Source organism: Oryctolagus cuniculus, chromosome 11 (assembly GCF_051225735.1).
Source record: "Oryctolagus cuniculus isolate XC-2025 breed Fujian yellow rabbit chromosome 11, ASM5122573v1, whole genome shotgun sequence".
Taxonomy (NCBI): domain Eukaryota; kingdom Metazoa; phylum Chordata; class Mammalia; order Lagomorpha; family Leporidae; genus Oryctolagus; species Oryctolagus cuniculus.
In genome coordinates, this window is record NC_142877.1 from 72352253 (window position 1) to 72368048 (window position 15796).

The window sequence follows — 15796 nt, forward strand, 5'->3', positions numbered from 1 at the left end:
AGACGTAGCATTGAATCCTGGCTCAAATAAAAATATACTGGGTATGCCCAGTTTACAAGTGACTTTAAAAATGAGGTCACTTAAGAAGCATTGTTTTTATTATTTTAGAAATTGATACTTATAACCACTTTAGTAGAGCTCTTTCAAAATTAGACAATATAGTAGGTGAATGGTATATATCTGGTTCTAGAAGAATAGTTTGTAAATTGATTTTGATGAGTTTGATTGTTCTTTTTCCTCTTGTGTAAAGTATACTTTTAGAAGTTCCAAGACCTTCTAACACTGTATTTTGCATTTGTTTTTTGCCCTACCTAAGATAGTGCTGTTAAACATTATTACATATCATTAAAGGAATATGCTTTTAATAAAAAAATATTGAGACAAAATCTTTTTTTTTAAAGATTTTATTTATTTGAGAGGTAGAGTTAGGAACAGTGAGAGGGAGAGACAGAGAGAAAGGTCTTCCCTCCACTGATTCACTCCCCAAATGGCTGCAACGGCTAGAGTTGGGCTGATCCAAAGCCAGTAGCTTCTTCCAGGCCTCCCACGTGGGTGCAGAGGCCTATACACTTGGCCATCTTCTACTGCTTTCCCAGATCATAGCAGAGAGCTGGATTGGAAGAGGAGCAGCTGGGACTAGAACCGGTACCCTTATGGGATGTTGACACTGCAGGCAGAGGCTTAGCCCTCTATGCCATAATGCAAGCCCTGACAAAATCTCTTGAAAGATAAGAATGAGTTAGTGTGTGATTTGAATGGTTCCTCCCAAATTATCCCCTTTCAAATGCCCATTCTAGCATTTTCATAATATGGAGCACATTGGTAACCTATTTCCTGTAAGTACAGCTGAGATTTAATGTTCATTTAATGTATTATCTTTATATAATACATATACATTTATATTATACATTACACATAATGTATAATGTCATAAAATGCGTCTGGCCATTTCATTTCACTGTGAGTGGTGCTCATTTTGCATTGATAAGGAATGTTTGTTGTATTCAGCCAGGTTCCTAGCTTAGGCGAGTGACAGCTGGGCTGCTGCAAGTCCAGCCTGATGGACAAGCCAGCTTCGTCTGATGGAGCAGGAGAGTGACAGGTGGCTCATCATTTATTCAGCAGTCACTGAAGTTCTGCTGTGTGCCAGGCACATGCTTGGTGCCAGGAATTTAAAGATGAGCAAGACCAGTCTTTGCTCTCAAGAGGCTTATAGCCTAATCCAAGCCAGAAAAGCCTGCTACCAAATTTTAGAGTTTGTAGTATGCAAATTGAAAGGATGGAATGAAATGTAGTGCACTCTTTATATAACTGTTAAAATTTAGTATTTTTATAACATGGTATATGCCATTGTACTTCCCCTGAAGTCCCATATTAAATGCATATAAACCAACCAACCCCCACCGCACAACACCCCATCTGGAAGCTGTTAACTCTACATGTTTTGAGATTTGAACAGTCATTGTTAGGTTTTTGTCAGCTGAGAAGTGGAAGTCCTGGTGGAAAGCTGAGGGCTGTCCTGCAGCTTATGACTGCAGGATGGGGCGTACATTGAAAACATCCAGCTTCTGTTTCTAGAACGTGGTTAGTGCTATGGTATTAAGTCCCTTGAAGTCAGAGCTATGTCGTTTATATCACTGTGGCCCAGCGTCTTGCATAGTGCCTGGTACGTAGGGGGTTCTCTAATAGTGATTGTCTTAGTAAATGGAGAAGGTGGGGGAAATGTGTTTAATTATTAAGAGCTGAAATTTTATCATTATTTTACAGAAAATGTGCTCTCACCGGCCAGAGTAAGTCCTGTAAACACAGAATTAAATTAGGGGACTCAAGCAACTATTATTATATTTCTCCTTTTTGCAGATATAGGGTAAGTGACTTAACCATGAATTTTAGTAATGTTCACTTTAACATAAAACATTTAACTATTCATGACATTTTTCCTTCTGGCCTAGATCACTTCTGTGTGTAACTTTTTTACATACATTCGATATATCCAGCAGGGACTTGTGAAACAGCAGGATGGTGAGTGTTCTTGGTTCATTATAAATATTTACATTAAAGTAAGTGTAGGGCATAGTAATGCTCAAATAAACTTTATTAAACTTTTAGAGTTGTAGTAAAATGTGTGGAGAATTTGAGAATATCCCTTTCAAAATGTTTAATTTTAGTATTAGCCATATTATTATCTTAATTTTGAATTTTAAGCAGGCTCTGTTCTCACTCATAAGGGGGACGTGATAAACTAGATGGTAAATGTAAGGAGAGTACAAAGCTCATTGGATTTATTTCTTAAGAGAGAAAAATGAGCAAACCCTAGAATTGGTCAGTTTATTTTGATAGAAGCCATGGTGGAGCTAACAGCAGATTTTTCCTGTCTTTTCTCCTTCCACGTGTGAGTTAGGGTAGCTCTGGGTGGAATCAAGGTGCTGCCCTCTATGCCAGCAGGGATGTGCAGATCCTCTGTCCGGGAGAGTGAGGCTCCTGGCAGTGCGGTAATCTTTGCGTGCCGTCTTCCACTATTGCTGATGGTTTCCAGCCAGATGTCTTCAGTGTGAGGTGTACAAACTGATAGGGCCTGGCGGCTCCCAAGCAGTGTTAGCTGAGTACATGTGGTGGTTTTAAAACAGAAATAGCATTCAAATTCAAAGGTATGGGAGATAATGTTGTTTGTTTTTTAAGGTATTCTTGTGCTTAGAAATTAGTAGAAGCACGCATTGTTTCAGTCAGTTAACTAGCGAGTCTTAATACTATGGAAAAATCAGCTATGCTGATAAAAAGTTAGTGTAGCTCTTCCAAACTCTATGTTCTAAAAAGCCCATTTCATTTAGAGTCTCTGTTGTAGGAGTTTAATGTCTAAAACATCTAAGAGAATGGGAATGAAACTTGTCACTGAGTAATGTTTAATTTCAAAAGACTGCATAGCATAAAAGTAGTCTTTTAAACTGTGTAGCACTTTTTTATGATTTTAATAAAATTGACTTTTTTAAATACCTAATGGTGAATAATATGATTTATCCTGGAGACTGGGTGACCTATGTTGTTAAACTGTCAAGCGGGTTTTTCTCCTGGTGAAAAGGTTTGTAGGGAAGATGGATGAAAAGTACTTTACTTTGTGAACACAGAAGGTGTCAGCAGGTGGCGGGGACGGTGATAGAAGCGCTGCCCTCCTGGTCTCTGTTATCCTTCCACTTCACAGTATTTGGGAAACAGTGTATACTGTGTGGGTTTATAGTAAACAAGTGTTCCTGATTTTAAACTGTTTAGTATCTGTGCAGCCACACCTAAAGCAGGGTTTCTTGACCTTGCTGCTACAGGCTGAGCATCCCTGATCCCAAATCCTAAATGCTTCACAATCTGAAACTTTTTTAGTTCTGACATTGACATCATACCTAGAAAATTCCACACTTGACCTCATGTGACAAGTTGTATTCAAAACCTAGGCATCCTAGAATTATATTTCTATATTTGAAGTCAGAGCTACAGAGAGAGAGGGAGAGATAAACAGAGATCTTCCATCTGCTGGTTCACTCCCAAGATGGCCACAATAGCCAGGGCTGGGCTACGCAGGACCAACCTGGAGCCAGGAGCTATTTCCAGGTCTCCCGCAGGGGTGACAGAGGCCCAAACACTTGGGCCATCTTCTCTGCTTTTCGCAGGCTATTATCAGGGAGCTGGATTGGAATTGGAGCAGCAGCCAGGATTCAAACCAGCACTCATACAGGATGCCAGTGTCGCAGGCGGCAGCTTAACTTACTATGCCACAACGCTGGCACCCATATTGCTTTCAGGCTATGAGTATGGAGTATCTATGATACATAAATGAATTTCATGTTTTGACTTAGATGCTGTCTCCAGGTACCTCATCATGTATATGCGAACATTCCAAGATCTGAAAAAAATCCCAAGCATTTTAGATAAGGGATGCTCGATCTGTATGACAATTTTTAAAGACTTATTTATTTATTTGAAAGGTGGAGTTACAGAGAGAGAGAGAGGGAGAGGGAGAGACAGACAGAGAGATCTTCCATTCACTGGTTCACTTCCCAAATGGCTAATATGGCTGGAGCTGGACCAGTCTGAAGCCAGGAGCCAGGAGCTTCTTCTGGGTCTCCCATGTGGGTGCAGAGGCCCAAAGAGTTGGGCCACCTTCCACTGCTTTCCCAGGCACAGTACCAGGGAATTGGATCAGAAGTGGAGCAGCTGGGTCTTGAACCCATGCTATATGGGATGTCGGTTCTGCAGGCAGCAGTTTAACCCGCTGCACTACAGTGCCAGCCCTCTGTATGACATTTTGAACTGGATAGTTCTTTGTGGGAAGGAGCTGGCTTGTGCACTGTAGAATGTTTAACTCCATTCCTGGTCCTTACTCACTAGATGCCGGTTGCAACCCCAAGTGTGACAATGAAAAATATGCAGACATTGCCACACGGACCCTAGGAGTCAGACTGTCCTGGCAGAGAACTGCTGATCTGTCAGTCTAACCTGATCACGTGTCAGACGAAGACCTTTCACTGTCAGAAATACGGAGACAGCCTTTTTTTCCTCTTGCAGCAGGAGCTTAATTGAAATCTACATTATCATTTATTTCTAGTTCGAGCCGTACATAAACCTTTCCTGTTGTTACAAAGAATGTTACCGAGCTTTCCAGATTGTCTCTTGTTTTCTTTTTTCCTGCTCACCCTCTGTTAGTGTTAATGAAGAGTGGAATGGCCAAGATCTAGCAAGCCAGGGCTGGAAAGTCTCTGGGTTGATAAGAATCAATTGAGCATCTCTGTGGCTGAGGCCCCTCTCAGGTTGATTCTCTAACAAACCTATCCCAGTCGCATCATCTCTCTCTCTGTGTCTCTGATTCTTTTTTTTTTTTTTTTAATAAGAAGAAGAAAAAAAAATTTTAATACTAGGTGCCAAATACCTACATGGGATTATATCATTTAACCTTTAAAACAAATTCCATGAAAGTGACCTTCTTATCTCCATTTTATAGATGAGAATAAAGGATAGAAGTTTGGCAGCTTTCCCAAAGTTACATGTTTGACAAGTGTCAGGTTGGGTTGCAGGCAGCGTGATACTAAAGCCTGAGCCCTTCCTACCCTAATAAATCAATTTCTGGTAAAGAAAAGCTTCAGATTGTGAGCTTGCATTTCCTGAACCAAGAAAAATAATTTGTTCCATATTGATTGCCCAGTAAAGTAATGATACATTTTAAACCTGATCTTAAGATTTATATTTTTTTAACTTAATGCCAGAATGATTAATTAAATTATACATTCTCAAACCTTGATATAGAAATGTCTGGTTAAGGTTCGCTTCATCTAGGGAAGTTTTAACTCTAAATTGCCCTCTTAGTTTGATTTGAGTATATAAGCCATAATTAAATTTCCCTCACTTCCCTTCCCTTCACCTGTTTTTTTTTTTTTTTGCTTTCAAACTTTTATTTAATGAATATAAATTTCCAAAGTACAGCTTATGGATTACAATGGCTTCTTCCCCATAACGTCCCTCCCACCCGCAACCTTCCCCTTTCCCACTCCCTCTCCCCTTCCATTCACATCAAGATTCATTTTCAATTCTCTTTATATACAGAAGATCAGTTTAGCATACATTAAGTAAATATTTCAACAGTTTGCTCCCACACAGAAACATAAAGTGAAAAATACTGTTTGAGTACTAGTTATAGCATTAAATCTCAATGTACAGCACACTAAGGAGAGAGATCCTACATGAGGAGTAAGTGCACAGTGACTCCTGTTGTTGACTTAACAAATTGTGTGTCTCTGATTCTTTGAAGGCACCAGCATTACTGTCTACTCAGGACACCAAAATGTCTGCTTTTTCTTGGGCTAAAGTGATAGTCTTTGCCATATCTAACAAGTAGTTGTGACAAAACAGGTGAAATACCGCTTATTGGTAACACCTGGATGCCCACACAAGTGCACGGGAAAAGTCTGTGTGAAGTATTGAAAGTTTAGGCATAGGTATATCATTAGAACATGCCCAGCTGGCTTTTCAGCAACTTTGAAATTCTCAGCAAAACATTACAAAATAAATAATGGTACTTGATGATTTACATGTCTTTTCTGTTTGTCAGTTGATCAGATGTTTTGGGAAGTTATGCAGTTGAGAAAAGAGATGTCCTTGGCAAAGCTGGGATATTTCAAAGAGGAACTCTGATGCTCGGCGTGGGACCATGCATGAACCTCTCTGAACAACTGAAAAATGACTGCATATTTTTATGGTTACTCAATATTTATTTCCAAGGAGTGGGCCCAAGACTTTTCTCCTCTTTTGCAAATTACACTAAGAAATACTGTGATTTCTTTTTAACTGACTTATGCTGTGTTTGCTTACTCTTTAGTTGAACACACTATAAAGAATTACAGGTGTACTAGTGATTGTAATTTCTAGTTGCAAAAACAAACACCAAATAAATAAATGTTAGATTGACTGTGTGTGTTTTCTCTTTGAGCTCAGACATGGCATCTAGAGTCAGCAGAATATATTTAATAGTGATTTTTATGCTGCACAGCAACCTCTGAGAGGCAAGGGAGAGGCTGAGTGGATAGGATTCACTTTCTGTACCTCTTAACTTTATTTTCTCTCTCTCTCTCTTTTTTTAGGATTTAGAGAGGGAGAAAAAGAGATCTTCCAACTTCTGATTCATTCTCCAAATGGCCACACTAGCTGGGACAGGCCAGGCTGAAGCCAGGGGCCTGGAACTCCCATCTGTATCTCCCACATGAGTAGCAGGGGCTTTCCCAGGTGCATTAGCAAGGAGCTAGATTGGAAAAGGAGCAGCCAGGACTGGAACTGCTGCCCACATGGGATGCCAGCATTACAGGCAGTGTCAGCTCACTGTGCTACAATGCCAGCCCCTGTTTTTGTGTTTTGTATATATATTAGTATTCAAAGAAGAGAGATATTTTATTTGAATAAAGATTTCTGGGGGCTGGTGTTGTGGCATAGTGGGTTAAACCCCTGCCTGCAACACTGATATCCGATATAGGCACTGGTTCCAGTCCCAGCTGCTCCACTTCCAATTCAGCACCCTTCTAGTGCACCTGGGAAAGCAGCAGAAGATGGCCCAAGTGTTTGGGACCCTGCACATACATGGGGGACCTGGAAGAAGCTCCAGGCTTTGGCCTGGCCCAGCCCTGGCCATGGCAGCCATTTGGGAAGTGAACCAGCAGATGGAAGAGAGATTCTCTTTCTCTCTCTGTCTCCTCCCCTCTTCTCTCTCTTTTAACTCTGTCTTTTAAAAAAAGTAGAGGTGGGTGGCACTGTGGTGTAGCAGGTTAAGCTGTGGCCTGCTGTGGTGGCTTCCCCTATGGGCATTGGTCTGAGTCCCCACTGCTCCACTTCTTATCCAGCACCCTGCTAATGTGCCTGGGAAAGCAGCGAAGGATGGCCCAAGTCCTTGGGTCCCGGCACCTACGTGGGAGACCTGGAAGAAGCTCCTGGCTCCTGGCTTGGCCTGGCCCAGCCCTGGTCACTGCAGCTATTTGGAGAGTGAACCAGCAGATGGAAGATCTTTCTTTTTCTGTCTCTCCTCTTTTCTCTCTGTAACTCTATCTTTCAAATAAATAAAAACTTTAATATCAATAAAAAAATAAAGATTTCTGCTAAAATATTTGGAGATTTTTATTTTAATCATTCTGCAGTCTGTAATGGAAAGAAACCCTGTATTAATTGTGGTTTGTTAAATATAGTAAATTAAAGGCATTCATACTATTCTAGAGATGCATTCTTGAGCGGCCTGATGTAATGTATTCATGCTTTATTTATGTCGAGCACCTTAATGGCTTTGGAGGGATGTAAGGATCAAGGAGGAGTCTGAGGTGTGTGCGAGGAGGTTTGAAGGGGTGTGGGTGAAAGAATGGTACTTCATGCCAAGTGCACTCTGATCATAGAACCTTCTAAGTTTCAAATTGTGAAACCGACTCAGGTGGGGAAACTGTTAAAATTACTTTTATGATTCAACAGCTATATGGCACATACATAGTAAGTACAGAAGAGCAAAAGGAAGAACTAAGGAAACCCCTTCATTCTCTCTGGAGAAAAACTTAATATTTTGGCAAACAACCTTTTGGCTTCCAGGTATTTTCTAGCTATGTTTGCAAATTTCTGGAACAAAAAGGCTTTCTTTTTTAAGCTTAAATATTCATTTTCCCTTTTGGTAAATCTACACATCCTAGTTGCTTTGTGTTGAGTATAGAATTTTTTTTTTAAACAGTCTTTTTTAAAACTTATTTATTTATTGACAGAGTGGACAGAGAGAAAGATCTTCCTTTACCATTGGTTCACCCTCCAATGGCTGCTGCAGCTGGCGCGCTGCGGCCGGCGCACCGCGCTGATCCGAAGCCAGGAGCCAGGTGCTTCTCCTGGTCTCCCATGGGGTCCAGGGCCCAAGGACTTGGGCCATCCTCCATTGCACTCCCTGGCCACAGCAGAGAGCTGGCCTGGAAGAGGGGCAACCGGGACAGAATCTGGCGCCCCAACCGGGACTAGAACCCGGTGTGCCGGCGCCGCAAGGCGGAGGATTAGCCTAGTGAGCTGTGGCGCCGGCCACAACATTTTTTTTAAAGAGACCCTATTCTCTACAGATTAATCTCTGTATAGATTTAGTTAACCTCCAAGCCAAATCCCAATATTTCACCTGGAACTTATGAACTGAATAGAAATGTATGCTGGTGCTCTGGTTTAGTGGGTAAAGCCACTGCCTGCAGTGCCTGCATCCCATGTGGGTGCCAATTTGAGTCCTGACTGCTCCACTTCTGATCCAGCTCTGCTGTGGCCTGGGAAAGCAGTAGAAGATGGCCCAAGTCCTTGGACCCCTGCATCTTCATGGGAGACCGAGAAGAAACTCCTGGCTTTGGATCTGCACAGTTCTGGCTGTTGCAGCCAATTGGATCTCTTCCTCACTCTACACACACACAAACCATTTTAAACGTTCTTAAACCTTATAACTTCTTATGTACAAAATATAGGTGAAATTGTGATTGAGAGTATAGATGAGCTGTATTTAAAACATATAGCCGAATGTCTTCCTGGTCCTCTTATTTAAAAAAGACTTTTTAACTTGAAACAAACTATAAAAGATAACCATGAAAGAAAATAAGTTGCCCCGGTTGCCCCTCTTCCAGGCCAGCTCTCTGCTATGGCCAGGGAGTGCAGTGGAGGATGGCCCAGGTGCTTGGGCCCTGCGCCCCATGGGAGACCAGGAAAAGCACCTGGATCCTGGCTCCTGCCATAGGATCAGCGCGGTGCGCCGGCTGCAGCAGCGGCCATTGGAGGGTGAACCAACGGCAAAGGAAGACCTTTCTCTCTCTCTCTCTCACTGTCCACTCTGCCTGTCAAAAAAAAAAAAAAAAAAAAAAAGAAAATAAGTTGCACTGTTAAGTTTTAAATTCAGAACTTTCGTTCATCACAAGACATAATAAAGAAAGCCCCTGTACTGTCTATGAAAAGATAGTATTTGTAACATTTATAATCAGTAATGGTATACAGAAATTCTATAAACCTGTAAGACAAAAACAGGAGAAAAATGAGCAAAAGACTGGGATATCTTCCACATTAGAAGTAAATATGTGCAAATAAATATCAAGAGATTTTTATTTTTGTTTATAAACAGGGAAATCAAGGCTATCATGATGTGTTTAAATTCCTTTGGCAAAAATTGAGAAACCCAGCACAAGTCAAGTTTTAGAGATTTTAATCAATAGGACCACTTAGGTATGCTGCCAGCTGTGTCAGCTGGCATAGCCAATGTGAAATCCTCCATACTGCGGTCAGTTGTATGTCCTCTGAAAAACTACTCATCTGCAAAGTTGAACATTTGTGTGTGGACCAGCAGCTCCACTTCCAGCTGTATGCTCAACAGAGGTACTTGTAGAAAGTACCCCAGAATATATAGATAAGAATATTCTAGGTGGGAGCAGGGAATCAAATGTCAATCTAAGGGAAGAGAACCTGGCAGAAACATGAAGGAATGTCACCTACATGCAGCACACTTAGGAACACGGATGGAGAAAAGCAGCTCCAAAGGAAGCTGTGCTTCTGTGTAGGGATATGTATATGAATGTGTTAAAACTAATAAAAACAAGTAGGAATGAATTTCAGGATAGTAATTACTTCTAATGTGGGAGAATTGAGAAGGGTGTAGCAAACTGGAAGTCAGTCACTGTTAATGTTCCAGCTGCCTGATTGGTGGGTTTATGGCAATTTGTCATTAAAAGTAAATACTGTCATGAATGAATGAAGAGTCACGTGGGCCATTGGTGTTGTGTGATGGACCAACCTAAATATACTTTTCAGCTCCTGCATTCCAGAACATTAAATATATATATGACAGGACTTTTGAAGTATTAGATTTTGCAGCGAGGAAAGGGAAGAAAGTTGGATCTGAGTCCTAGTCTTTTGAACTATTGTAATTTGTTGAGGAAATCTATGGAAGGAACAAATTCGGGTATGCATGAAAGGGAGACAGGGATTTAGTGTTTGACACACTGAAGGATATGCACATGATGCACCAAAGTGGGTATAATAAATAGTACTGGGTAAACAAGTCTAAATTCAACAGTAAAGTCAGCCCAGGGGATAAATTTGGGAGTAGTTAGCCATGGGACCAGATGGGAGCTTCAGGGTTACTCTGGAGACAAGTACAGCACTGAATCCTGAGTTACTATGACAACGAGAGAAAAAGAGTTCACAGAGATGGAGGAGGAGCCCTTAGGCAGCAAAGCAAAAGAGAAGGAAGAATTAGTGTGATAGTTAACTTAGGCTCAGGATAGTATTTCTAAAGGGAGTTAAGTCGGGAATTTTACCAATTTAAAACACTCGTGGATAGTTTTTTTAAGGTCCCCAAGCGGGTGCACCATTCCTGGAGGTGCAGCAATGCCAGGTCCATGTGTGGCCACAGGAAACTCCTATTCCACCTCCCTGCTCCAAAAATGCCTTTACTATATTGTCCTCAGATCGAGGATGTATGAGATAGTAAAGTGATGAGAATGTACAGGTACAATGCTTAACCTTGGCCAGAAGGCCCAGAGGTGACTGATTTTTGGAAGTGTTTCTGTGAATAGATTTAGAGCTGAGGAGAGGCTGGCTCTGGATTGGGGTTTGCATGGGAGACCTTCATTCTGGCCCAGGCTTGCAGAGGACAGGCAAGTCAGGCAGATCACTCCTCCTCTCTGGCCTCTGCTGTAAAGGCTGGCTGGATGTTCTCCTTGGTCTCCCCCAGCTCTGTGATAATCATGGCCCTGACTATGTATAGTATAAGATAGCATCTAGATTGGAAGAACAAAATTTATTTTCTGAACACTGGGTTTTAGTCCTTGATGGGGTGCAGAACGTCCAGCCCACAGGCTGTGTGAGGCCCACGAACTCATTTGGTCTGGTCCAATACATCTATGTAACAGGCCGATTTTTACGTTGACAATTTTGTATGTCCCCAAATGATGCGATAAGTATCCAAATGACCCTCGGCAGAAGAAAAGGTTCCACACCCTTGCAGCTTGCAACCGCTGCCTACCCCCTCACTCATCACCAGGAAATCAGTCCTTTGTGGTTTGGTATTGTGCATCTATGGTCTAAATAGGTCTCTCTCTGCTTTTATTCAGAGGTCTTGTCTTTGTAAAGTTTTCTCTTTAAAATATTTATTTATTTGAAAAGCAGAGTTAGGGAGAGAAAGAGCTTCTATCTGCTGGTTCATTTTCTCAATTGCTACAATAGCCACATCTGTGCCAAGCCAAGGCCAGGAGCCAGGAACTCCATCCTGGTCTCCAAATGGGTGGCACAGACCTGAGTACTTGGGCCATCATTTGTTACCTTGCTGTGTGTGAGCCAGAAGCTCCAACAGAAGTGGAGCAGCCGGGTCTCAAACCAGCCCTCCAATATCGGATGCCGCTTTGCAAGTGGCAGTTCAAGCCACTGTACTACTACACCAGCCCCTCCAAAAGTTATTTTAGTGTGTTTTTCTCTAGATAAAATGTTTCTATTATGAGACACAATGTTTAAAAAGAAGGGCTCTGTCACTCTGCCTTTCAAGTAAATAAATCTTTCTTAAAAATAGACAAGAGTCCAACACAGAACGAATTTGTATTTGTGTTTAACTTCTGTGCTAGAAAGTAGTTGTTCATTTTCTCTGTAGAATGCAGTACAGTTGCCACCTAGCAGATGATATGCAGACATACCTGTACCATTCAATGTTTGTGGAGGTGCTATTTTAGGGGGGGGATACAGCACGAAAGACAAGGTCCCAGGACTCACAGCTCCGAGTCTAGTGAGAAATTTACACATTTTAAAAGGTGGGAGAGGGGAGGGCTCTATGGATACTTAGAAAGGACTGGAGAAGGAACAGATAACTACAGTAATTCTTCCTAATCCACAGCTTCACCTTCTGCCGTCTGTTATGCACAGCTGCTATCTGAAAATATTAAGCAGAAATTTCCAGAAATAATTTGTAAGTGTTAAAACTATATGTCGTTTTGGAGTATAAGGGTGAAATTTCATGCCAGCCCACACCTTCCTGCCTGGGACAGGGTCATCCACTGATTCAGTGTTTCCACGCTGTACTTGCTGCCTACCTGTCTGACACTTAGTAAGCTAGGCTTTGAGATTACTGCCTCTGCTTCTCTAACCCTGACATTACCCTTAGCTCTGGACTATCCATTGGCTCGCTCAGTCCAGCCACTTCGATTTCTAATGGGCCTCACAAACCTAACATGGCTGAACTCTGGCCCAGTTGTATGAGCAACATTCTAGGGCTTGTTCTTGCTTTCTCATTCCTACCATCTCCATCTCCAGACCCATCCATCAGCAGATCCCATCACCTCTCTCCACAACAGGTCTGCAGTCCACCCACTTCCCTGCATGTCCACTACATCTACTCAGTCCAAGCTGTGACTCCCTTTCACCTGGGCTCCTGCAGTAGTCTCGTTTTGGTGTCCTTGCATCCACTCCTCTGACAGTCACTACCACGGCAGCAGACTGTATCCTTTCAAAACAAAAGCCAGAGCATGGTACTTCCCTGCTGAGAGCTCTTTAATGGCTTTCCATTGCACTCAGGAAAAAAATCCAAACTCAACAGAAAATCACTGACTTTTCATGTTGGTAGCTGTTAACAGAGAACTAATAATAAAACTCAGCTTTAAAAAACAATTCGTGAATATTTTTAAAGCTAAAAAAATTCAAAAAGTCACAAAGCTCTCAAAAGAGGAGTCAACTTGCCAAAATATAGAAAATAACAGAAACAGCTTGTGTTAGTCTGCTGCGCACTACTTTTTAGAAGACACCGGGAGAGAAGCGTCATTGGGAGAGGTTTATTTCAGCTCACAATTTGGAGATTACGGTTCAGCATCAGTCCTATACTCTGGTGTCTGTGGAGGTTGGTCGTGGTGGGTGTGGAGGCACAACCACATGGTGAGTTGGACAGAAGAGAAAGAGAAACTAGGCTGAACTTGAACTCAAATAATCTCACCTCTCAAAAGCCACCCTCAGCCGGCGCCGTGGCTCCCTTGGCTAATCCTCCGCCTGTGGCGCCGGCACCCTGGGTTCTAGTCCTGGTTGCTCCTCTTCCAGTCCAGCTCTCTGCTGTGGCCCAGGAGGGCAGAGGAGGATGGCCCAAGTGCTTGGGTCCCTGCACCCGCATGGGAGACCAGGAGGAAGCATCCGGCTCTTGGCTTCGGATCGGCGCAGCACCGGCCACTAGGGGAGTGAACCAACGGAAGGAAGACCTTTCTCTCTGTCTCTCTGTCTCTCTGTCTTTCTCTCTCACTGTCTAACTCTGCCTGTCAAAAAAAAAAAAAAAAAAAAACAACAACAACAACAAAAAACAAAAAACAAAAAACACCAAACCAAACAAAAAACCCAAAGGCCTCCCAAGGCCAATTAGGACGGGTCTGCACCCTGACTGCATCAGCCGTTGCCACGCAGATTGGGGGTGAGGAATCCTATTCAACCCCTGAAACATTCCTGCAGGCAGCCTCCCAAGGAAGTCCCAGCTTGCACACGGTCTTTCAGGAGCAAGGCCTGTGGCTGTGAGTCCCACGTTCTGGAGCTACAGGTTTCAAGGACAGACTCGAGGGGAGACAAAGTTTCCATCACCACATCACTGGAGTTAAGCACATTGGCTTAGCATTTATCTGTTTATCTATTGGCAATGTCACCATCAAGAGAGTGCATCTTTATTGAATTGGTGTTGAATGGGGAAGTCAAGAGGATCAGAAAACATTAGAGGTGTAACGATCACAACCAAGGAAACAGAGTATTTATTCACTGAAAAGGTGACATTTCCATTTAAATCCCACCTGCCACCAGCTGGGTGAACCCTCAGTCAAGTGCTCTGCACACTAATTAATTCCAGCAACTTCCTTTTCAATTTCCTTTACTTTCCACAAAGCCTGCTAAGGCTTCTGATTCAGCCTCTCACCCAGGGTCTGTGTGCCTCATGCGGGAGCTCCTTGCCTTTGAATGTATTCTCCTGATTTTTTCTGCTTGTTCCTTTGGTTTTTAAACACACTAGCCAACTTTTATAGTGAGGAGATTTCAAATTAAAATATGTGTTTTAAGCTTCTCTTTTAATATTGGCCATTTTGATGTCACCAATCCTAAATTCTTGGTTGGCAAGGCTTGAATGAAGCCGAGTGACTTTACTCCTTGGCTGGCTACACCCACCTGTTCGTAGGACACATGATCTCTAGTTCCCTCTGTGGTCACCCTCTCTGTTGTCTCGCTGACACCAAGGCTAAGGGCTGCTATCTTTACATGCTTAACATTGCACAGTTTTGCTGATTTTAACCCATTTTACTAACTTACCTTGCTGGCCCTAGAAGTAGATGAGCTTGAAACCTCAATTCTCACGTAGCTTTTCAGTCCAATATAATTTCTTTCTCTCTGATGTCTCCTGCCACTCATTCCTCTGCAGCTGAGACTGTGTGGAGTCCTGGGTGGACTTTGGGGACGACCCAGAATCGACATTTGGTATTGGGTGCCAGTGTGGCCACCTTTCAGAATGTGTCTGGGAGTGTCCTTTGGATCTAAGTGTAGCCAGAAGCTGCATGTTGTAGGCATTTTAATTCCTAGAAGCATATAAGCCCTTTTTAAAAAAAACACTGACTTCATCCTTGCTCTCTGGATCCAGTCAGTACCTTGGTTGCTTGTTGTCTTGGCTCACACGTTCTTCCTGTTGACCTGGATTCTTGCAGTAACTTTGGAACTGATGTACCAACTTCAGTGACTGCTCTAGTCAGTGCATTCCAATCATGATTATTTTTTTTTTAAGTTGGATGTCATTATATCATGCCCCACACTCTCCCAAAGAAGATGTCAATAGATACACTTAGAATGAATAGGGAATCAAATCACATCACAATCGACCATCATCCTCCTTCAGCCTGTTTTTCTAGTCTCTTCTCTCACTGCACCAAGCACACAGCACCCACTAGGATCTCTTCCCTCCAACCTATTGCTTGTGTTTTTAAAGACAACCATTGTAGAAGTCTCTTCAAATCCTGGCTCTTTGTGGCACTTTCCCAGATTTCTCCAGATTAAATTAATCTTTCCTCCCTTGGCTCTCTTGGGATATTTTCTCTGGATCTTATCAGAGGCTGACTTGAGTTATAGTTAGTTGTGTTTTTCTCATGCCCTAGATTGGTGCTTATGGGAGGTCTGTTAATCATCTTTGTATTTCCTGCACCCAGCAGATAGCCTCTCATAAGCTGAATTGAAATAAATTGAAAATTCATTTCTTTAAATAAGCTGATGACTTGTCCTCATGGGTCTGAGGCCAAATGTGACCTTC

The 15796-nt window shown here is 42.4% G+C and overlaps 1 protein-coding gene and 1 non-coding gene across 9 annotated transcripts in view; one reads left to right on the plus strand and one right to left on the minus strand.

The window, feature by feature from the left end:
* RAB3IP (RAB3A interacting protein) overlaps positions 1–6445 on the plus strand; it is a 54213-nt gene extending 47768 nt beyond the window's left edge. For all 8 annotated transcript variants that reach the window (XM_070052620.2, XM_070052623.2, XM_070052621.2 and 5 more), the window contains 3 exons: positions 1768–1867; positions 1953–2022; positions 6089–6445. In XM_070052620.2, coding sequence (XP_069908721.1) covers positions 1768–1867; positions 1953–2022; positions 6089–6171 — 253 coding nt within the window. In that variant the 3' untranslated portion in view covers positions 6172–6445. The remainder of the gene's footprint in view (positions 1–1767; positions 1868–1952; positions 2023–6088) is intronic.
* A 4415-nt stretch (positions 6446–10860) lies between these two features.
* On the minus strand, positions 10861–11050 carry LOC127491260 (U2 spliceosomal RNA). Its single transcript, XR_007919842.3, has one exon. It is a non-coding gene; the product is annotated as a U2 spliceosomal RNA (small nuclear RNA).
* Positions 11051–15796: the final 4746 nt, after the last annotated feature.